This window comes from Cyprinus carpio, chromosome A10, assembly GCF_018340385.1.
Source record: "Cyprinus carpio isolate SPL01 chromosome A10, ASM1834038v1, whole genome shotgun sequence".
Taxonomy (NCBI): Eukaryota; Metazoa; Chordata; class Actinopteri; order Cypriniformes; family Cyprinidae; genus Cyprinus; species Cyprinus carpio.
The window spans coordinates 3,778,732-3,802,074 of NC_056581.1; the positions used below are offsets into that span (position 1 = coordinate 3,778,732).

The 23,343-nt window shown below is 36.7% G+C and overlaps 1 protein-coding gene across 1 annotated transcript in view; it reads right to left on the minus strand.

The window, feature by feature from the left end:
- Positions 1-742: 742 nt before the first annotated feature.
- LOC109064274 (sarcosine dehydrogenase, mitochondrial-like) overlaps positions 743-23,343 on the minus strand; it is a gene marked incomplete at its 5' end in the record, with an annotated part of 60,870 nt that continues 38,269 nt past the window's right edge. Inside the window, 8 exons of the mRNA XM_042764546.1 lie at positions 743-1,048; positions 7,658-7,790; positions 8,814-8,821; positions 10,014-10,196; positions 16,226-16,319; positions 22,440-22,590; positions 22,752-22,862; positions 23,056-23,194. Coding sequence (XP_042620480.1) covers positions 920-1,048; positions 7,658-7,790; positions 8,814-8,821; positions 10,014-10,196; positions 16,226-16,319; positions 22,440-22,590; positions 22,752-22,862; positions 23,056-23,194 — 948 coding nt within the window. The remainder of the gene's footprint in view (positions 1,049-7,657; positions 7,791-8,813; positions 8,822-10,013; positions 10,197-16,225; positions 16,320-22,439; positions 22,591-22,751; positions 22,863-23,055; positions 23,195-23,343) is intronic.

Consider the following 23,343-nt stretch of genomic DNA (forward strand, 5'->3'; position numbering starts at 1 on the left):
GTAATATATTGTAAAATTCTTAATTTATTCCTGTGATCAAAGCTGAATTTTCAGCATCATTACTCCAGTCTTCAGTGTCACATTATTCTTCAAAAATCCTTCTAATATGATGATTTTCTTGCTTAACAAACATTTTTGATTATTATCAATGTTGAAAACAGTTGTGCTGCTTCATATTTTTGTGGAAACCATGATACTTTTTTTCTTTCAATAAATATAAAGTTACAAAAGATCGACATTTATCTGTAATAGAAGTCTTTTGAAAGATTATTAATGGCTTTATTGTCATTTTGGATGATTTAAATCATTAGTGCTAAATAAAAGCATTAATTTCTATTAAAAAAATAAAATCTTACATAACCCAAACTTTTAAATGGAAGTTTATGTTCTCCTATAAGGAATCATAAAATCAATATTACAGTTGCAGTGTTTACAATATGAAAAATTGGGTTTTAATCTGCATACATTTTGCAAATTCACACTTTCCATTTAAACAACAAATGAACTTAAAGAGCAGACAGCTTAAAGGGCAGACTTTAGAAAGAATTACTATTATTAACAATAAGAACATTAAATGCATTGGTTATTGTTTTTAGTGTTAATTTAACAGTTGCAAAAAATCAGAAATAACATATAGCCCAACACACACAAACCATAAAAAACATCACACAAAATGAACTTGTACAAAATAAAAAAAAACACAACATGTACACAAAAAAGAATTTAACACCACAGATATTACACTGTATAACCAGGTTATTTCTGAAATTCACATTAGTGCATTGTTCTTCTATGATCCTTTATGGTGAATCAAGTGTATTCAGTTCTGTCCTTGAATGCTGATGTGTTGGATAAAGGCCTGTAAACATTTACCTCAGATACACTGAATCAGTCTGGATCAGCTACATTCTGGCTTTGTTCAGCCGTAGATGCCCTTCACGCGCTTGTCCTCGGGGTCAAAGGGAGATTTCAGGTGAGCTGTAGCCTTGTATGTGACGCCCATCCTCTCCAGAGCGAATTCACCGCTGCGGACGAAATCAGGGCTCACCTGGATGTGAAGTGAACACAGACAAATTCAAGCGAAGTTAAAATAAAATGGATTTATTTTCATTCTTTTTAATCCACATGAATTTGTGTTTTTTCATTTATATCACAGTGTCAAACCATGCAATAGAAATGAAGTCTGCTCTCACATCCCTCTCTTTCTATCTGTGCCCCTGCGGCTCGCTCTCTGTCAGGGGTTACATCTCTTTTTAATTAAATCTGAGCGAGCTGCAGGCATTACCCTGTGGAGTCGAGATCAAGACGCAGTGGCTGGAAAACTAGCCTGACCTCTGTAAGTGGGCACATTGCAGTCTTAATGGACACATTTGTAGAGATCCACTGATTGCTACAAAGAATTAAGCAGTAAGCAGCAGCTGTAGCTATAGTAACTAAAGCAAAACTGCTGTGCAGTGTACAAATAAAACATACTATTTGCTCATACAATTAATACAGAAGCTCTACAGAGTGTCTTGAGCTCCACATACTCCTGCAAACATGTATTTAAAGGTATTAAAATACAAACACAAAAAAGGCAAAATATCAAAGGTTATTTATTGATGATAAATGCTTTGTTGAAGCAGTCAGTTTTTTTAAGATTTCATAATTGTGTTGAATTCCTGGAAAAAAACTCATGATTCTAAAATGAAAATCACTTAATCAAATCAGTCCTTCAATGCATGGACCTGCTTAAATATTTGTATATCTATTCGTATTCTGCAGTCAACATAACATATAGTCTCCATATACACAATCAGCATCTTTAAATCAATTTCCGTTTTTAAATTTTCATATTCAAAGCATCAGGGGACTATAGTTTTTCCCTCATTAAAACCATTACATACACAGTCTTATAGTTCTTATGTTTATAATGCTGAAGAATAAACAATAATAATTTTGTCATTTTATTTTAAAAAAATCTAAATCATTTAATGCACAGCTATCCAATGGTACCATGGTCATTTGCCAGCATTGAACTTTAAGCTGTTTATGTTATGTTGTGTTAGCAGTGCAATATTTAACAGGAAGGGTAAAAATTATGGATATTTTTGTCAGTTACGTTTTTATTAGCTCTAGCATTCTGCCCGCTTCAAATCAGATACACAGATGAAAAAGTGGGGTAAGACCACATTTATTTGAACAAATTATAGTATTTATTTACTAGTAAGTAAATACATTGAAAGTGAAAAGTGAAAGTCGTGACATTTGCCAAGTATGGTAACCCATACTCGGAATTGATGCTTTGCATTTAACCCATCCAAGTGCACACACACAGCAGTGAGACTAGTAAGGGCTGCTTTTACAAAGCATTCAGTCCTTTTGAAGCTTGTAAACTCTCGAGGACATTTTTCAAAATTGTGTTCCACTGTAGAAAGTAAGTCACACGGGTTTGGAAACTTTAAAAAATTGAACAAGAAACTATGAAAAGTCTTATGCATGAAGTCACGAGGTCTCTCGGCCGTGAATAATAGCTCTCTGACATTATGTCCAGTGATGTGTCAGTGGTGTGTAATGCAGTGAGCAGAGAGAGTAAAGGTCTGATCAGATCAGTGCTCAACCCTGTTCAAGAGCACTGCCGTCTATGCTGTGGAATGGAGACGTCTCAGTCAGCTCTACCTCCCCATCTGTCCCTCCTCATCTAGCTCTCTGTCATTTAACATTAAGTACACATCCCCCTGTATCATGTCATACTCACAGTACACGGACTTTAGAGCTGCCACTGTGTCCAAGCATCATAACACACACACTCACACTGTTTATATATATATATATATATATATATATATATATATATATATATATATATATATATATATATATATATATATATATATATATAAATAAAAACAGTCCTTTCTGGTTCTTGAATCTGATTGGCTGAGGGCATTTTCCAGGCATGCAAAATTCTAGTGATAGTAGCATTCCAACCATTTCACTCTGCTTGCAGTATTTCTCTCAGCGAGTGTCATGGCAGATGCTCAAATCCACTATAATTTTATAAATAATACTGTTTTACATCACGGAATGTAGAGGATTTTTAAGAGGATGCAAGAATGTAGTTGTATAGACTTCAAATATGCAGTTTGTTAAGAAAAGATAACGTCTATTTGAACATTTTTGGAGATATCCAAGGCATCAGCGGCTGTTCAGTGCTCATGAACCCGTCGAGAGCAGCCTCACTTCAGCCAGATCTTCTGGAATTTGCCGCTGGCTCTGATGTCTCTACAGTGGTTAAACATGAGATATAATTTGTTTTGTGTAAATCTCATGGGCTGAGGGGAAAAACTCATCATGTTATATTTTATGTAACTTTAATGCTGTATATCAGAGCGCTGCCTTTGTACTTTTGACTGAATTGCCTAGCAACTTTTATGACTGCTGTTTATGTCGTTTATTAAATATTATTATTAAAAAAAAAAAATTTGATATATGTAATAGTAGTTTTTAGTATTAATAATAGTATTTAGTATTGAGAAATGGTGTGTCAGTGAGCTTTTAATACAGAAAAACAATAAGCTTTCAATGAAGCGACTCAACGTTCCTTCGTTATTAGTTCTAAAGTGACATTTTCAAATTAGTAACAGAGACCTGAGCTCAGCTGTTAAACTGCCAAACTGAGATTTGAATCCATGGAGGGAGGAAGTAGTTTCACACAAAAGAGGGTTCAATTATCGAGTCGGTCTCTCGACATTACACATGGGGAAACCCTTTTCCTCTTGAGATGCTGAAGCCTGATTGAAATCACTCTATTGCTCTGTAATAGCAATGGCGTTCGAACATTCACCTGATTTGTGGGCTCAGCTGCTATATAGGTGATGTTGGGCGCCAATTTACCTTTGAATCTTTCTCCTTCACTTAGTGATGCTGTTTCAAGAAACCTATCACACACCATTGAAAGTACATGCTTCAGTGGAAGGTGCCCGGATTGCCATTCCCTGCTGTGTTGCGGTGAGTATAACATCTTATAGTATGTATAAGCTGTCCATTCACTTGCTCACCTCTGCTGCTGAGCCGTGGAGACAGAAGGCACAGCAGCTTGGGACAGAAAGTTTAGGTGATGGGCCTGTGACGTGTCAATTCCACACCCCTTATGTTTACCTAAACCTCCCATCCCAGAATGGATATTCACTGCCTTTCTGCCTGGGCAGCCCCCACACAGATGCAGTGTAGCCCGCGTTTTTCTACCAGCCATTAAGCGATACCCTAAGAACTTCGGAAGCAAGCGGTGCGGGCCCAGTTCCTGTGTTTTCCTCACCCCTCCCATCTGAAGTTGGCAGGAAAATAGCCCTGTCGCTGACAGTGCTGTCTATGAGAGGTATACAGGGTTTCACAGACCCCCACTGGCATAATTCAAGCAGGAGCCTGCTGTGTACAGAGCATGGAGAAGTTCAAGTCGCTCGATCGCTCATTCACACGATACCAGCAGCCCCTTGCCTCAAAATAGTGACCAGTCATGTGCAGACTGCAAAAAAAAAGGCTCTCACTAATTTGCTGGCTATGAGCAGCCTCTTGCCTTAGAGCAGTGAGCGGCCAGCCGTGTGCAGAGCATGGAGAAGATCCAGTCGCTCGATCGCTCATTCACAGAAAATGTCCATATCAGTACCCCCTTGCCTCAAAGCTGAAGCCAGCTGTAAGCAGAGTACGAAGGAGCTCCAATCGCTCTCTAATTTGTGGGATATCAGTAGCCAACCATGTACAGAACACAGAGAAGTCCCAATCACTTACTCATTCACATGACAGTGGCAGCCCCTTGCCTCAAAGCAATGGTTAGCCGCATTCAGAGTTCAGGAAATTCCAGTCACTCACTCATTCACACGCTGTAAGCAGGCCCTGCTGTAGAGCAGTGATCTGGTGTGTACGGGACACGTGGAAATTCCAATCATGCACTTGTTCACTCAAAACAAGCAGCCCCTGCCTCAGAGCGGGGGTCAGCTATTAACAGAGTAGGGAAAGTCCATTCGCACTTATTTCCGTGATGCAAGGTTTCCCCTACATGCTCACGCGCTTATCAGCACAGAGAGTTCAGTCCATTCACGATACACTGGCCACTTTTGTGCAGGGCCGAGCCGTTCCCTGAAAACATTTCAGAGATTGCTGGGACTGATGGCAGCTGCAGTCTCTGTCTGCCGCCGGGGCTTGCTGAATGAGGCCAATGCAACTACGGTTACAGAGTCGTGTCCCACAGCAAGCGTGGAGAGCAGGAACAAAGTGCCTTGTCATAATGCGCTCATGTCTCAAAGCACTGACGCACTGGTTCTGCACAGCCATGTACAAATAGGGTGCTGCTATGGCCAGAGTAGTTGGATGACTAGTGGTTCCCACAGATGCGTCAGGCTGGGGATCCCTCTGAGATGGCAGACCAGCGTTTCGAATGTGGACAAGCAACCAGAACAAAAATAAGAAAAATCTACATCATCATCCTGTTCAAAAGTTTACTCTTAATGCATCATGTTGCCTCAGTAAATGTTTTGACCTTTTGTAATTGTTATGTATGAGTCCCTCAATTGTCTTCGAGTGAAAAGATGGATCTCAAAATCATACAGTCACTGTTGGAAAGGGTTCAGATATGCAGAAGAAGCTGGAAACCCAAAGAATGTGCAGGAGCTGGAAGATTTTTCTGAAGAACAACAGGCAGTTTAAGTGTTCAGGACAAACAAGGGACTCGTGAACAACCATCACAAAACATAAAACAGTCATGGATTGTCCAGGAAATGACAAAGTATTAATATTCAAGGGTGTGTAATTTTTATACATTTAGTTATTATTTTGTCTTGTGGAGTATACATATAAACATCCGTTATGTGGAATAGCTTATTCAAGACAGTACTAAAAAAAATAACATGCACTTTTCATGAGCTCACTTATTTTGTGAAAATTATTAACATTTTGCATATTCTTCAAGGGGTATGTAAACTTATGAGCACAAATGTATATTAAACATTTTATACATGGATGAGAGACCTTGACACTTGATAAACCTTTGTGACATTTTTCTGTATTATTTAATAAATTAATTTTTAATACATTTCTTTGTTATTTATGTTTAAGGTTGTTTATTACATTAAGCATTTGTTCAATGCATTTTTACCAAAAACAGTGTTATTTACACTGGTCATGTGATGATATAAGGTTTAGGTCACAGCACCCAGCCATACTGAGCCCCACCTTTCCTTTCAGAACAGTAAGTATTAAAACTTAAGAAATGGAAATGAGCACTTCACAATAATGGCAGCATGTGCTCAGCAGAGACGATAGCACACAGTATCCTTCATCTAATCATCGCTCTTTACAGGCCTGTTAAATTAGCCTATATGAGGAACAACTCGCATGACTCGCTCTCAATCATAACAGCATAGAAGAGAAACGAGTGCATATGCAAGACACAAATCAGAGAAAAGGGAGGGCTTCTTAATATTTATCTGTTAGAAGTACTTGCCACAGTTCAATTGTACTTAAAATATCATGTTGATGATAAGAAGTGACCCATTCTCATATTCTAATGTCTGATATGACTGTGTGAGTAAAACACAAAACAGCTGTATGCAGCCTATCTGCCTTGCTCTCTACTGCCTACAAAGGCAGCTGACTTATAAGGCCAAAATGGATCCTCATAACAGTCTGATTTGGAACAGTCTACATGGGCAGTATCTCACTTGATTTACAGCTGGTTTCAATACAGTTACTGTAGATGCTGTGATTATTAGCATGCTGCTATGCTAATAATGCAATCTACAGTAGTATGCCTAAAATACATAGCATGGTAACACACCTTGGTTTAGGAACCAATTCTCACTATTAACTAGTTGCTTACTAGTATGCATACTACTAGCATACTGGCTGTTTAAAAGTATGTACAAAGCACATATTAATGCCTTATTCTGCATGAACATTTGTAAATTCCTTAATCCTACCTCTTACACAAACTACCTTAACTAAATGTTCATAAGCAGTAATTTGCATTTTAGTGAGGCAAAAGTTGTAGTTAATAGTTAGCTAATAGTGGAATTGGTCAACCAAAATTAAAATATGACCCATAGCACACACAAATATTTGGTAAAATCATCTATTTTTATCAGCATTTTTTCGTATTAAACAAAACCTTTCTCTCTACATCCACCAACTCAGATGAACTTTTTCATTCTATGCAGTGAATTCTGGGATTGCCTTTGATGCTGCCTTATATGGTTTAGTCCCATTTGCCATTGCTCAGTGAACAGAAATCCACATGATTGGGAACTTCGGCAAACGATTTCCCTACGCAGATTTACCACTTTGACCAACAGAAAGCTGCTTGTTTTGAAAGTGACTTCTGTGTGAGCTCAGTTTCATACATTTACACTATTACAATCGAATGGACCTTTTTGCCCCAGAAACTTCATAAAATGTCGCTAATGTGACCGCACCTTTAGAATACACTGAAACTAAGTCTGAAGCTAAAAAATCAGAGTCTGTGACCATCATACACTACGTGATTTCCTATGAAATCAGACGACTCAAATCTGAAGACCGGCTCGGAATTTCGGCAATTAGCATTGACTTCTCCAGACTGTAAATCGGGCAAAAATCACATAGTGTATTCCAGCTTTTAGGCAGACAGCTGTTGTACGGTACTCACCACTCCACCGTCTGGGTTGCAGATATAACCATAGCCAATGGTCTTGTCAATGGCAAATCCAAATTCGGAGCGCCTCAGGCCCACAGGAACACTGTTGCGGAAAATAGTTTCCAGACCAAACATTGGCACTTTCCTGCAGGAAATTCAAACAACACATCAGTGCTGATCAAATGAGGATACCATAATAACATGAGCACTGGTCCAGAAAAACTGCATGGCATTCACGTAAGATCCTTGAGGCCATATCCAGAATTGGCTGTTTGCTTTCAGCTTCTAAAAAGTATTAACATCACTGAATCCAAGTTTGTTGTGAAGTCAACTTCTATAAACTATAAAGTTGTTTTGGCCATATGTAAAACATTAGATTGCTGAACTTGTATTGACTAAGACTCATGGAAGGAACGAATGAAGCTCTAAGTGGACATGAAAAGTGGAAAGTGTTAGTCAAACTCAGATGTCTCCTTAAAAAACCTTATCAGTCAAATATATTGGGATGTATAATATCATTAGTTCGGAATTACAGCAATTATTCACGTTTAAGTCAGACGGTTTATTAAAAATAAATGTAAAAAAACTGGCCAAATACCTGAAGTTATGAAACCAGTGATGACCAGCATATTAGTCTAATGCCAGGATATTTATTTAAAAAAATCTCCACTCCAACAGTGCCGCTCAGGCCATTCAGGATGTAGACCAGTTTGTTTCTTCACAGTAATCCACAATGCTCCAGTCCATCAGTGAATGTCATGTGAAGTGAAAAGCTGTGTGTTTGTAAGAAACAAATCCATCATTAAGACATTCTTGACATCAATCCAACGATTCTGGCTAAAATATGAGTCCACAATCCATAATAACACTTCCTCTTTTGAAAAAGTCAGACAGAATCAGGTTTGTTCAGCACAAACACGCAGCTTTTTGCATCACAAGATGTTAACTGATGGACTGGAGTGGTGTGGGTTGCTTGTGGATTATTGTTATGTTTTTATCAGCTGTTTGGACTCTCATTCTGACGGCACCCATTCACTGGCACATTCACCCATAAATCCTTCTGTTAATCTACCATCTTAATATTGCTGCCTTTTTTATTACGTCTACATTCTTAACAGTGATAGCTATGATTTTGTCGAAATCTCTTCTTTGGTGTGCTTGGACTCACTCATCAACTGTAAATCATAACATTCAACTAAACAAAAACTTATCCTTTAGGGTCACACTAAAAAATAAAGGTCAGATTTTCTTTTATTTTTTTACTTTGAAGGAAATTAATACTTATTCAGCAGGGGCACATTAAATTATTCAAAAGTGACAAAAGAGATATATAAAAAAATATTGTTCTTCTGGACTTTCAATTCATTACAGAACACTGAAAACTTTTTCCACAATTTTTTTTTTTTAATTATTGCCGATTATAGGAAATATCAGCATATTAGAATGATTTCTGAAGGATCATGTGACACTGAAGACTGGAGTAATGATGCTGAAAATTCTGCTTTACATCACAGCAATAAATTACATTTTACAATATATTCACATAGAAAAAAGTTATTTTAAATTGTAGTAATATTTCATAACCAAATGCAGAAAAACACTAAACATGAAATCACACATCTATTATCACTAGCATGCTGATGCATTCACATGAACAGAGATGGACTTAATTCTTCATCTTGCACTCTTACACAGTTGAATCTCAAGAGTGCAGTGGAAGTGATGAAGTGTTCAGCTGCAGTAATGAGTTTTTATTGTGCCCCGCTGTCTACTTCTCCACTTAAATCCACAAAGAGTTCAATGCAAAAGACACACCTATACCAGCCTACAGTACACCCAAACTATTATCTCCACCTGTGTGCATTTACTGCATACTTGACCAATGCTGCTGCAGAAAAACTGCCATTTAAGGCTGAAAGAAGCACTAAGAATGAATTATAAACAGTATGTGGCTCTACTGGAGAGCGATACACTGATGTTTTATGCTTGCAGGGTGAATCGAAAATGTATCTCAGATGAATCGAGATTCCAGATTGATCGAGAATCAAACTCTAGCAGCCCAAACAATGTCATCAACAAAACCTCACGGTAAATCAACTGATCTTGACACACTAAAAGCACGCTTTCACTAGCCAACACTCATAATGCATGAGAAGATGTGAAAACATCAAATGTCGTTTACTACTGAACTAGACTTTTATGTTTCCAGAAATTTTTTTTAGTAATACTATGCAAAATGTAGCACAAGCTAATGATTGCCAGGGCACTGCAGAGTGTTTGTGTGGTAACTAGGGTGTTTTGGATGGTTTCTTACTGACCCAAGTCAAAATACTATTGATAGTGACAGTGAATTTCAGTGATAGTAATAATAATTACATTCACCCTTACCTTTCTCAATGCTCAAGGAATCAATGGCCCTGTAGCCGGCATTACAGATGCCATACTTGGCCCCTGCGGCCATGACAGCGTGGTAGACAGGCTGACAGGACTCTTTAGGGATGTGAAGCTCCCAGCCCATCTCACCCACGAACGACAACCGCATGGCCCTCACCTATAAACACAAGGAAAGGAAGGACTATTTTATGCTAAATGCAGAAGAGAAATTAGAAAGAGTGTGTGTACATGAGTGTACTGTAGTTTGTTTCAGTACACGGCTCTCTGGAATAGTTCAGTGCTTGGCCCTTAAAAATCCCTTATGGGTGTTAGAGGTTAAAACCAAGACAGATGAGACTAAACAGGACAAAAGTAGAACATAGTCTAAAATAGTATGCTAGTATGATAAAAGTATTTTTTTTTAGATTATTCAAGAATACTAAAATAAAAATTTTGACTTTCTCAGAAAACCTTTGGATATCTGTTTCCATTCAAAAAAAATTAAATAAAAAATGAATAAATAAATAGACAATACCATGCAAAAGTTTGGGAACGGTTATCAAAAAATATAAATAAATGAAGTCTTCTGCTCACCAAGTAAGGTTAAGGAAAACAGTCTAACACCACGGTATAATGGGCACACTCGAACCCTAAAGAAAGCAGCCCAGAAAATGGAGCGCAGCTGGAGGAAAACAAAACTAGAGGTATTTCGTATTGCTTGGAGGTAAAGTTACCTATCCCACAGAAAAGCATTAAAAACTGCTAGGTCTGATTACTTTTCGTCTCTTTTAGAAGAAAACAAACATAACCCCAGGTATTTATTCAATACAGTGGCTAAATTAACGAAAAATAAAGCATCAACAAGTGTGTATTATAAATAGTCTTCTGACTATTATTAATTCCTTATTGTTTTTAGGATATGTCCCCAAAACCTTCAAACTGGCTGTTATTAAGCCTCTCATCAAAAAACCACATTGACCCCAAAGAACTAGTTAATTATAGATCGATCTCGAATCTCCCTTTTCTTTCCAAGATACTAGAAAAGGTAGTATCCTCACAATTATATTCCTTCTTAGAGAAAAATGGTATCTGTGATGATTTCCAGTCAGGATTTAGACCGTATCATAGTACTGAGACTGCTCTCCTTAGGGTTACACATGACCTGCTCTTATCATCTGATCTTGGTTGTATCTCTCTACTAGTGCTATTGGATCTTAGTGCTGCGTTCGACACTATTGACCACACCATTCTTTTGCATAGACTAGAACACTTTGTTGGCATTAATGGAAGTGCATTAGCATGGTTTAAATTGTACTTATATGACCGCCATCAATTCGTAGCAGTGAATGAAGAGGTATCATATCGATCACAAGGGCAGTATGAAGTACCTCAATGCTCAGTACTAGGGCCGTTACTCTTCACGCTTTACATGTTACCCTTGGGAAATATCACCAGGAAACACGGTGTTAGCTTTCACTGTTATGCTGATGATACTCAGCTCTATGTTTCTTCGCTGCCTGGCGAAACATACCAATTTGATGGAATGGAATGGAATGCATAGTCGATATAAAAAAAAACTGGATGATGAGTAATTTCTTACTGCTAAATTCTGAAAAAACAGAGGTGTTAATTATAGGACCTAAAAGCTCTGCATGTAATAACCTAGAACGCTGTCTAAGACTTGATGGATGCTCTGTCAATTCTTCGACATCAGTTAGGAACCTAGGTGTGCTATTTGATAGCAATCTTTGCTTTGAAAGCCATTTCTAAGGAACTGCATTTTTCCATCTCAAAAATATATCTAAATTACGGCCTTAATGTCAAATGCAGAAATGTTAATCCATGCGTTTATGACCTCAAGGTTAGATTATTGTAATGCTTTATTGGGTGGTTGTTCTGCACACTTAGTAAACAAACTCCAGCTGGTTCAAAATGCAGCAGGTAGAGTTCTTACTAGAACCAGGAAGTATGACCATATTAGCCCGGTTCTGTCAACACTGCACTGGCTCCCTATCAAACATTGTATAGATTTTAAAATCTTGCTTATTACTTATAAAGCCCTGAATGGTTTAGCACCTCAGCATTTGAATGAGCTCTTGTTACATTATGGTCCACGACGTCCACTGCGTTCTCAAAACTCTGGCAATTTGCTAATACCTAGAATATCAAAGTCAATTGCGTCGGCAGATCCTTTTCCTATTTAGCGCCTAAACTCTGGAATAACCTACCTAACATTGTTCTGGAGGCAGATACACTCTTGCAGTTTAAATCTAGATTAAAGACCTATCTCTTTAACCTGGCTTACACATAACACACTAATACACTTCTAATAACCAAATCCGTTAAAAGATTTTTAGGCTGCATTAATTAGGTAAACCGGAACCGGGAACACTTCCCATAACACCCGATGTACTTGCTACATCATTAAAAGAATGGCATCTACGCTAATATTAGTCTGTTTCTCTCTTATTCCGAGGTCACCATAGCCACCAGATCCAGTCTGTATCCAAGTCAGAGGGTCACTGCAGTCACCCGGATCCAGTACGTATCCAACCCAGATGGTGGATCAGCACCTAGAAAGGACCTCTACAGCCCTGAAAGACAGCGGAGACCAGGAAAACTAGAGCCCCAGAGACAGATCACCTGTAAAGACCTCGTATAAGAACACCACCCCTAAAACACCACAGTAAACAGATGATTCTTCTGCACAATCTGACTTTGCTGCAGCCTGGAATTGATCTGCTGGTTTCGTCTGGTCAGAGGAGAACTGGCCCCCCGACTGAGCCTGGTTTCTCCCAAGGTTTTTTCTCCATTCTATCACCGATGGAGTTTTGGTTCCTTGTCGCTGTCGCCTCTGGCTTGCTTAGTTGGGGACACTTCATTTACAGCGATATTGTTGACTTGATTGCAAATTATTCCACAGATACTATTTAAACTGAACTGAGCTTCAATGATGAACTGCCTTTAACTGTCATTTTGCATTATTGACACACTGTTTTCCTAATTAATGTTGTTCAGTTGCTTTGACACAATCTTTTTTGTTTAAAGGGCTATATAAATAAAGGTGACTTGACTTGACTTGACCAAGGCTGAATTTATTTGATCAAAAAAAAAAAAAAAAAAAAAACCAGTAAAAACTGGAATACTATGAAATATTATTAAAATTCACAGAAACTGTTTTCTATGTCAATATATTTTAAACTTAAATTTATTTCTGTGATCAAAGCTGAATTTTCAGCATCATTACTCCAGTCTTCAGTGTCACATGATCCTTCAGAAATCAACATAACATAATAATTTTATCCTAAAGAAACATTTCTGATGATTATCAAACAGCATTTGCTGCTTAACATTTTTTGTGGAAAGTGTGATAACTTTTTCTTCAGAATTCTTTGTCAAAACTAAAGTTCAAAAGAACAGCATTTTTTTTTAAATCTTTTGGTAACGTAAATGTCTTTACTGTCACTTTTGATCAATTTAATGTGACCATGATGAATAAAAACATACATTTCTTATGAATCTCTTACAAAGTTTTCTCACAAAATTGTCTTGTACATGTTGTAAATCTCAAAATGCTTTTATTTATTTTTAATAATGAAAGTGAAAAAAAAAAAAAAAAAAAAATATATATATATATATATATATATATATATATATATATATCATATATAAATATATATATATATATATATATTTCGGTACAAGAGTTACATCAAAGTATTTTCTATAAATAGAGCCAGAAAATACTGTTTCAGTAGACGTTTATCCAAGCGTCTATCGGTTTAGCCTCCATTAACTTTAAGCTGAACTGTTCATTAAACTGAGCTGAAGTACTTGCCTCTCTCTCTTACCGAACACACATTAACACTCAACCAGGATCAAGATCAGCAGCCAGCCAAATGAGAAGAATCAACAGTCCTAAACAGCAGAGCACACAACAGTCACTTAGATAATAGCCTGGCTATTCTCCAGACCAGACGCAGCCGAGTGTGTGCATTACTGTGTGTTTGCAGTGAGCACAGAGCAGCGGTTCATTGTGCCAGACCTGAGGGGCTGAAATCAATCTGGCAGGGCTGAGATCATGTGAAGGACACTATTATCAGCCAGAAACAAGCATTGCGCTCTCCACTGTAACCTGCAGGGAGATACAGTGAGCACGTGAAGCGTTTCTGGCCGTCAATAGTTGTCATCTAATTCAAGACAGTTGTTTCAACAGCTTGAGACCCTGTTACCCACAATCTACTACGGTCTAAGCCTCAGATAACCCATGTGCAGATCTGCGTTCACAGACCGCTTGAAGCATATTCAACAAAAAGCTGGCAAAAATCACCGGTTTCAAACCGACTGCAGTATCTGGGAGTCAGAGTGCACAGGTCTTTATCGTTTTTTGCAGGAACAAAGTTGGTGTGTTACCAGCAGCTCTTTCAGGAAGATTCGCTGTTTTTGCTGTTTGTAAGGTTCAGGGTATAAAAAGTTTAAAAACCTTTTTTATGATATCACAGAAATATATATATACTATATACATATATATATATATATACTATATATATATATACATATATATATACATATATACACACACACACACACACACACATGCATGCCGCAAAACAGAATCAAGTATTTCCAATTTAATATATATAATAAAACACTCAGTTAAAGGGGGTGTCTAATGCTATTTCATGCATTCTGACTTTTTTACACAGATAAAGAGAGGATTCTTACGATAAACATGACCAAAGACATGATCAAAAAATGAGTTGGACATATATGATGGAGTATTTCTGTGGCAAATACACTCCTTCAGGGTTCGTGTAAGTTTCGGAAAGTTTTCTGTGGAGTATGGCCCTGTATGAAGGGTGTCATGAAGGGTGGAAATCCTTGAAAATATGATAAAACTAAAGACTGTTCAGAGATATGAAGGATGCAGTACTACTCTATAGGTACTCAAGATTAGCATGAGATTGGCAGAAACTGTAAAAAAATAAAATAAAAATTTTTGTGTTACATCTTTAATAAAAATGTACATTAAAATACAGTATTATGTTTACCAATTGCTGCTCTAGAAATAATCATAAAAAATGTATTTATATTTATCTGTGATTATGAAATTATTGAAAAATGCATGTACTGTATAATGATTTACTGTCTCCATCATATTGGTGCTTTTAAACAAATCTTTTAAATGAATGAATCATTCCTGCTCACTTCCATGAACTGACTGACCTCAAGCTCAAAGTCTATATTCCTCGATTAGGTTTAAATTATGTTGTTTAAATTCATCACCAGTCAGGTGGAAGTCTTTGATTAATAAGCATCTACAAAGAAAATTAATTTACTGTAATGTAATGTCTAATGTATGCATAAATATCAATGGTGCTTGATTCTATTAACTGCATAAATTGCAAACTTTTTAAACTTTTTTTTTTTTTTTTTGGCTTTGCTTTTCTTGATATACACTGTTATAAATGACCACCTTCTGAGGTGTGAGAGAGAAAGAGAGTGAAGGAGTGAGCAGAGATTAAAGAGGATGACACCAGCCGTCAGCCAATAGAGCTGTGTGTCTATGTTAGTCACAAGAGTGGAAGTAGACCATCTGTCTGACGTGCAACACACACACACACACACACACACACACACACACACACACACACACACACACACACACACACACACACACACACAGAAAGTGTCCATGAGACTGACAGAGACAATGAGTAGTGGGAATAAACAAATAAATAAAAAATAAAACACAATACAATCTACCAGTTCTGGGTGCTGATTGGTCAATACAGCATTTCGGTAAAAATGTACATTACAGTAACAGTTATAATGTGAAACACCTGCTCATCTAGCTGCAATATGCATAAATCAGCACACATCTCCTCAATAATAAGCATAAGAGGCACATCTTTCATGTCTATGACACATGGTGCGGGGTGAAAAAATAACAAAAGTTGATGAATAATAATAGTGATGCTTTGCTGAAGCAGGTGTCACTAATTAGAGCGTGAGCAAATGTGTCTGAGAGAGTCAGACAGAGCTATTTTTGATGTATTTATTAAGAGAGGATTCTTACGATAAATATGACCAAAGACATGATCAAAAAATGAGCTGGACATATATGATGGAGTATTTATGTGGCAAATACACTCCTTCAGGGTTCGTGCACGAAGATGGAGGACAGGAAGAAAGAGAGAGCGTTACCTTGTGTCCAGCAGTGTACACTATCTTGTGTGTGGAGAAGGGAAACGCATCATTGCTGAGGTCTGAGTCCAGCACTTCCTGCAGCAGCTCACGGCTGTCAACACACAAATCACACACTTTACCATCAGTTCACTGAAAACTCGCTTTTTACAGTCTGCATAGAACCATAACAACAAAGTCAAGACCTCATAAATCAGCATCAGCTTTATGTTAGTGAACTTTAAGTTAGTGAACTTCTCACTTTCCTAATTTAAATTACATGAAATTAAACTAAAATTAAATTAATTTAATAAAAAAAGTTGTATTTTAAATTGTATTTATGTACTTAAATAGTATTCATAAAAATAAAAATATAATACATTTAAATTGTATTTAAATAGTATTCATAAATAAATAAAATACAATAAAAAATAGTGAAATTAGAATAAATACAATGGCTACAAAAAAAGTATTTAGACACTTAAGTCACACTTATAGTGTATTAATATATAAAAATGTATCATATCTATTGGCAAACTTTAAATTAATTTAAAATATTTTAAGGTAAAATTTAATTTCAGAATAAAATAAAATAAGAAAATTTTTATATAAAATAAAATAAATAAAAGATAAACATTATTAATATTTAAAATCAAAATAAACTGATGCGAAAAGTATTTGGACACTTAATTCACAATTAAAGTGAATTAATACATCAAAAATACATCAAATCACGTGGCATTTAGTTTGAAGAAATGCATACTTTAAGCAAAACATTTCACAAAAGAGGTTTGTTAGGTTTAAAATGATAGAATTTTATTTTAAAATACTATCCTAAAGTAACATTTAATTTAAAAACAAAAAAACTAACATTAATAATTTGTACAATTCAAATAAATACTGTGGCCTGAAATGTAGCTTGACACATCAGCCACAATTAACATATAAAATGTCATTGCATCATATATATATATATATATATATATATATATATATATATATATATATATATATATATATATATATATATATATATATATATATATATATATATCAAACCAAGTGACATTACTGTAAAGAAAAGCTAATTTTAAGCAGCAAATTAATATAAGAGCTTTGGTTATTATTATATATTCTTTATGGAATGCAGGGAAATGCCTGTGTCACCATTAAACTCTCTCCATTTCATCAGGTCAGCCATCAGTCTCTCTTTCTTGCTTTCTCTCTCCATCACTCTTCCTCTCCACAAGATCTTTCTATTTTGCACCTGCAGACCTCGTCTGACCTGTGTTTTCACTGAGATTGTGTGTGTGTGGGTGTGATAAACTTGTTCTAGCTGCATCATTTAGGGTGACAGGAACAGCTTTGGCCCATTTTGCATTAGCCTGTGTATTAACAAAAGCAGAAGGAGGCCTGACGGATGTTAGCTCAAGAACAAGAGTGTGTGTTCGGCTTCATGCAACATGTATCGCACACAGTACAGTAATCCCGCATCAACAGCCACAGAGAAGAAAACAACATCTGTGTGGGCAGAGTGAAGAGAGGAAGAAAAGGTTTAGAAAGGTGATGGAGGAGGAATAGAGTCAGGAGAGAGATGTGATGTATGAGGATGGAAATGATGAAGGTGGAATGCCATGTTTTCGAAGGAGCACATAATTTGTGTGTGTGTGTGTTTGTGGACGGCTTTGACATGATTAAGGGAAAACTCCTCCCCTCCACCCACTCAAACATCACTCTGTTCACTGAAGCACAGAGGCCAACAACCACTCTAATTATACAGTGTGTGTGTGTGTGTGTGAATCTAATTATGTGCTCTGCCTCTCCTTTAGCGGTGTCAGTTAGGCAAGGATCCGATATAATCTTAATGAAATCACTTTTCACCACAGAGCACAAATGATGAGAAATAAAGCGAGGTGCTCAACCAAAATGCTCTGAAAATCATGACGTGCATAACATTCACTAAAGTCTCTTAAAAGGAAAACATTTGTTTATGAAGTTACATTAAAATGAAGAAATCAATACAGAATATCACAGGCCTTTCGTGTGTGTGTGTGTGTGTCTATGTGCATTAAATTGATTAAAAGTGATAGTAAAGACATTTACTATCAAAAAGTTTATATTTCAAATGAATCATTCTTTTGAACTTTCTAATCATCAAAATAATCCTAGAAACTAAATGTACTGCAGATTTCAAAAATATTAAGCAGCATAACTGTTTTAAACATTAATAGTAATAACTAATAATTACCAAAAATGCTTCTTGAGCAAACATCAGCATATTAGAATGATTTCTGAAGGATTATGTGACACTGAAGACTGAAGTAATGATGCTGAAAATTCAGCTTTGATTCACAGCAATAAATTACATTTTAAAAATATTCAAACAGAAAACAGTTGTTTTAAATTATAGTAATATTTTACAATATTACTGTATTTATTTTGAATCAATTAAATGCAGCCTTTCAAATAGAACTTACCAACCACATACTGTAATATTACAGAAGTGAAAGCAAAGTACAATACATATACATTATATATAGAATACATTATATATATATATATATATATATATATATATATATATATATATATATATATATATATATATATATATATATATATATATATATATATATATATATATATATATATATATATATTTGCCAGTGAGAGGGAGAAACCAAAAATAGATGAAACCACTGCACCAGCCACTCCACCATTAACCTTATTTACCTAAACGAAAGCATTCAGTAATGAGGAGATGTGGCACACAAACAAGCTCATAGCAATTTCACAGCAAGCTTCAATTAAATGGGTAGTTCACAAAATCGGTCATCATTCACACTTCTCCATGTCGTTCCAAACCTGTAACTGTCTTTCTTTGGTAGAACACAAAAAGAGACATTTAGTAGAAAGTTCAAGCTGCTCTCTTCCTTACAATGAAAGTGGATGGGGACCAAAAATTGACAACAATAAAAGTAATCCATGTGGCTTGTGCACTATATTCTAAGTGTTCTAAAGGCATTCTGTGGTTTTGCATGAGGAACAAACTAAAATAAAATCTTTATTGAATTTCACTGTTTGGAAAATGTAACAGCTTGGACATTCTGCTCTAAATAACTGCTTTCAGAGTGTTCCAGAGTAGAAAGACAGACATAAGGCTGAATAAATAATCACATTAATTTACATTTTTGTGTTAACAGTTCAGTAAAATTTTATATGAAATAACAGTTCATTGCAGATCATCACCTTTCAGTCAAGTGGCTTCAGTACGTTACAGCAAACGCAGCCGTGGAAGCACTTCTCTCAATAAATAACGGCAAAGCATTTATTCACACTTCAGGACTCAACATAAGCACACTGTCGCTTGCTCTGCTAACCCTGCATAAATCTCACTCCCTTATGACACCGGGATCATTTCAATATGCACACATTGTGTCCCTCATGACGTCTTTACCCAAATACACCGCATCATATGAGCTGGCGGGGCTACGGTCACCCCTAAATAACATCTAGACATCACAATCAACTTGATTAATGCTAGGAGATCAAGCTCCTGAATCAACATCTTTTGTTGTTTCTTAAATGTTGAGTATGGAACGCGTCATACTTCACTAAATCACATTTTGAGAGAGGAAAGCATAGTTTTCAACTTAATGTTATAATTCTAGCAAAAATGTAGAGAATGCCTCTCATGAGGATAAAATCACACTAACAAGGGCAAGTCAGACGGGACATCGTTACTCATGCTCTAGCATTACTTGAAAAAATTGGCCATAATCACCATAACCAAGAATATTCCTCTAAGATGACATGACAACATTTAAGGTAAGTCAACAAAGCGAGCAGCTGATTCTCACTGGATTTTAAGGTGCACTGTGTGGATCTCTTGGAATGATGAACAGGAGATCAGACTGAGAAGCGATGGAGCTCATAGTAGCTAGTGTTGATTAGAAACCCTGCCGTTCTCATTAGGATGTGACTGAGCAGAGCTGACAGGAGCCACGGCTCTCTCCTAAACCATGAAGAGCACAGTGCAGGAGATGAGGATGAAGAGGGAGATTTCACAGCGCTGCTCACTCTTTCATCTAGCTTTCAAAAAACACCCTACAGTGACACAAAGCTGCAAAAACCACTTGTTCTGAGAAAATATCCACATAAAAGTCAGCAGACAGGGATGAAAACAAGAGAAAAGTCAGTCGTATGCTTTTAAGAGCATCAGGCACCTGTGAAGAGTTACTTTAATAGAGAGATATACTATATAATATAATAGTCAGCAAAGAGAAAGATATTTTGCTCAGGCTACAGCTGTAGCATCTGCAAGCAGGGGTTAATCTCTGATACTTTTAGATTCTAATGCAAAAAGAAAAAAGAAAAAGAAAGAAAAAAATCATCCCCTAAATTATGAACAAATTACAAAATGTTGTGTGATGCAGTCAAATTATTAACTTTAAAAATGGACTTTAGAGAACAAAAATAAAACAAAAACATGAAACAATCTCTTTAATATACAAGAACAGGTTGAAAAGTGAAAACAATGATGACAGTATGTGACAGTTACACTATTAATTTAATTTCTAAAGCAAACTCCCTCAGAATATATTAATTAATTCCAGTGTTCTGCATCTCTTAATCTCTTTCCTAATTATACCTCTAAGACACTTCATAATGAATGACTACAGCATGATATTAGATTTATGGTTCTTCTTTCATCTTTTTTCTGCTGTTTACAGGGCAGTGGAGAGAGAGACACCGCGTGTGGAATGGTTTCAGGTGAAAACAGGTGAATTTGGCATGATTAGCCTCAGACTGCAACATGGTGGAGGTGAGGCAGTGCACAACAAAACAGTGTAAAAAAAAAAAGAGTCACTTCTGATCTGAAACCAACGGGTGTACTCGGATCAGTTTCCATGTGCTGCGAGAGACTTTAGAGACCTTACATGTTTTCACGTTACAGATTTGAAGTGCATCTGGTTGCTTGAGTAGGTTAATTGCGGTCAACTGTCTGCACACAGCTGTCTACTAAGTGAACACCCTAACTGAAATAGAATATCATAAGTGACTATAGAAAAATCTATAAAGGCAGTAACTCGAACAATTTATTTTGACCGAGTCTGATGTTAGCATGTTGCTAAGCTAACAATGTGAAACTTTAATGAACATTCAAATACAAAAAACTTGTTAGGTGAAATAGTCTATTTTTAATCAAACTGAACCATTTTATCAATACTTTTTAATGCTGAATGTTAGCATGTTGCTAAAGTATTGTTATACGTTAATATATAGAGTCCACAAACATTAAATAAAATAATAAATTTTTTTAATTTAGAGTGAATCAGTATTTTTTATTAATCTGTACTTTTTTTTACTGAACTTGTTGCAAAGCATTCTGGGATTGCATTCTCCATAATGCTGCATCAAGGCCCATTTACGCCAAGGATGATAATTAGAACAATATTTTTTAAAAAATCATTCTAATTCTAGAATAACCAAGTCAACACCTCAACTTTAACAATTTAATTCGATTGTTGGAATCACTTCAGAAGGATTTTTTCCAGCTGATAAACAAAAACAGCCAATCAGAATCCACAAATTTAAAGAGCTCGCGCATTTATAGTGACAGACAACAAATCTGCCGTGCACAATTTTATTTATTTATATTGTTGGTGGAAGGTGTATGACCATAAAATATTCATCCAATCATATCCCTCAGTCCGAGGGCTACGATAGGCTGCCCCACCTGCCTGTCAATGTAGGTATTTGCATAACAACTCACACACTGTTCACGCAGACATGATGGGTCATCAGCGCTGTCCATTATGCTATTGCAGACCGAGCGAGAATGGAAGGCGTTATTATTGTAATATTATGTGCTTTGTACTGTAATTATTTCTCACTGGTGAATGAGACGAGGTAATCTGACAGTATTGCATTCAACCCTCCACCGACCCGTCTCTCATCGTGTCGCTGGTTAGCCTCTTGTCTGCCTGTGCGCGAGGAGGCATGGCTTTGGAGAGTGATTATGCAGGGAAGGTGGGATCTTATGCTTTCAAAGCTAGCATGCTATTGCTAGCCTCTCCGAAATCGCCTACCCTACCTTTAATGTGCTTGGTCAATGAGCCATTAGAATTTGGCCCAAAGAAGATATAGATACTCAACTCAGGGGCTCACTAAGTTTTGAACACAGCTTATTTATGCTGTGTGTGTGTGTGTGTGTGTGTGTGTTTGTGCTAACCTCTTGTGTCCCTGTATGCTGCTGATCATGCCCATGTCCTCAGTGTGGTCTATTAGTGTGCAGCGGAAACCCTGGTCCTGCAGCACTGCCTGAATGTGACTCCAGTTATGCTGTGCCACTCCACCTCCAATGGCCAGGTAATACGCCTCACCTTGAGAATATGCACACACACTGAGCGTGAGATGTATATATATACTCCTCACATCCTCCTCACATGCTGATGAGACACTCATGACTTCCTCTCATGTCCGTATTCAACACCTTACACATCAGTTCTGTGACCCTGAATAAAATAAATCATGTGTGATTTACCATTAGATTCGGGTGTCAGTGGGAGGTGGGCGGGGCTTGGCTCCAAACGACTGACGGTGAGGTCAGACTCGACTCCGCCCTCGTTTAACATGCAGGTGTAGACAGTGGAGCCTAAAGTACACAAACGGTCAAGATGATTACACTTCAGCAAGGTTCACCACTGAAACTATGTGGTCAGACAAGGCAATGAATGTCAATGAATACTGGATATTCGTGAAGAACAGAAAAAAGGAAGTAAAATGCATGCACTCAGTATGCTGGAAGGGAGATAAAACTGACAGACAGACATCACAGGGATCCTCACCTGGAGCTTTGTTGACATCAGCAGTAAACAGCCAATCAGCTGCCTTCTTTGCATCCGGACCAGTCAGGTAAAACTTGCCAAAGTAGGACATATCAAACACAGCTACAGCATTCCTGCAGGTCAGACACTCGTCGCAAATCTGGAATTAAACAAAAATGTAAACATTTTTAAAATAATTTTAAAAGCAAAACAACAAACATAATAAACACAAAAAAAACAACACAACACAAAACAAAAAAGAAAAGAAATAAAAAAATGAAATATAAAATAAAATAATCAAATGCAGCT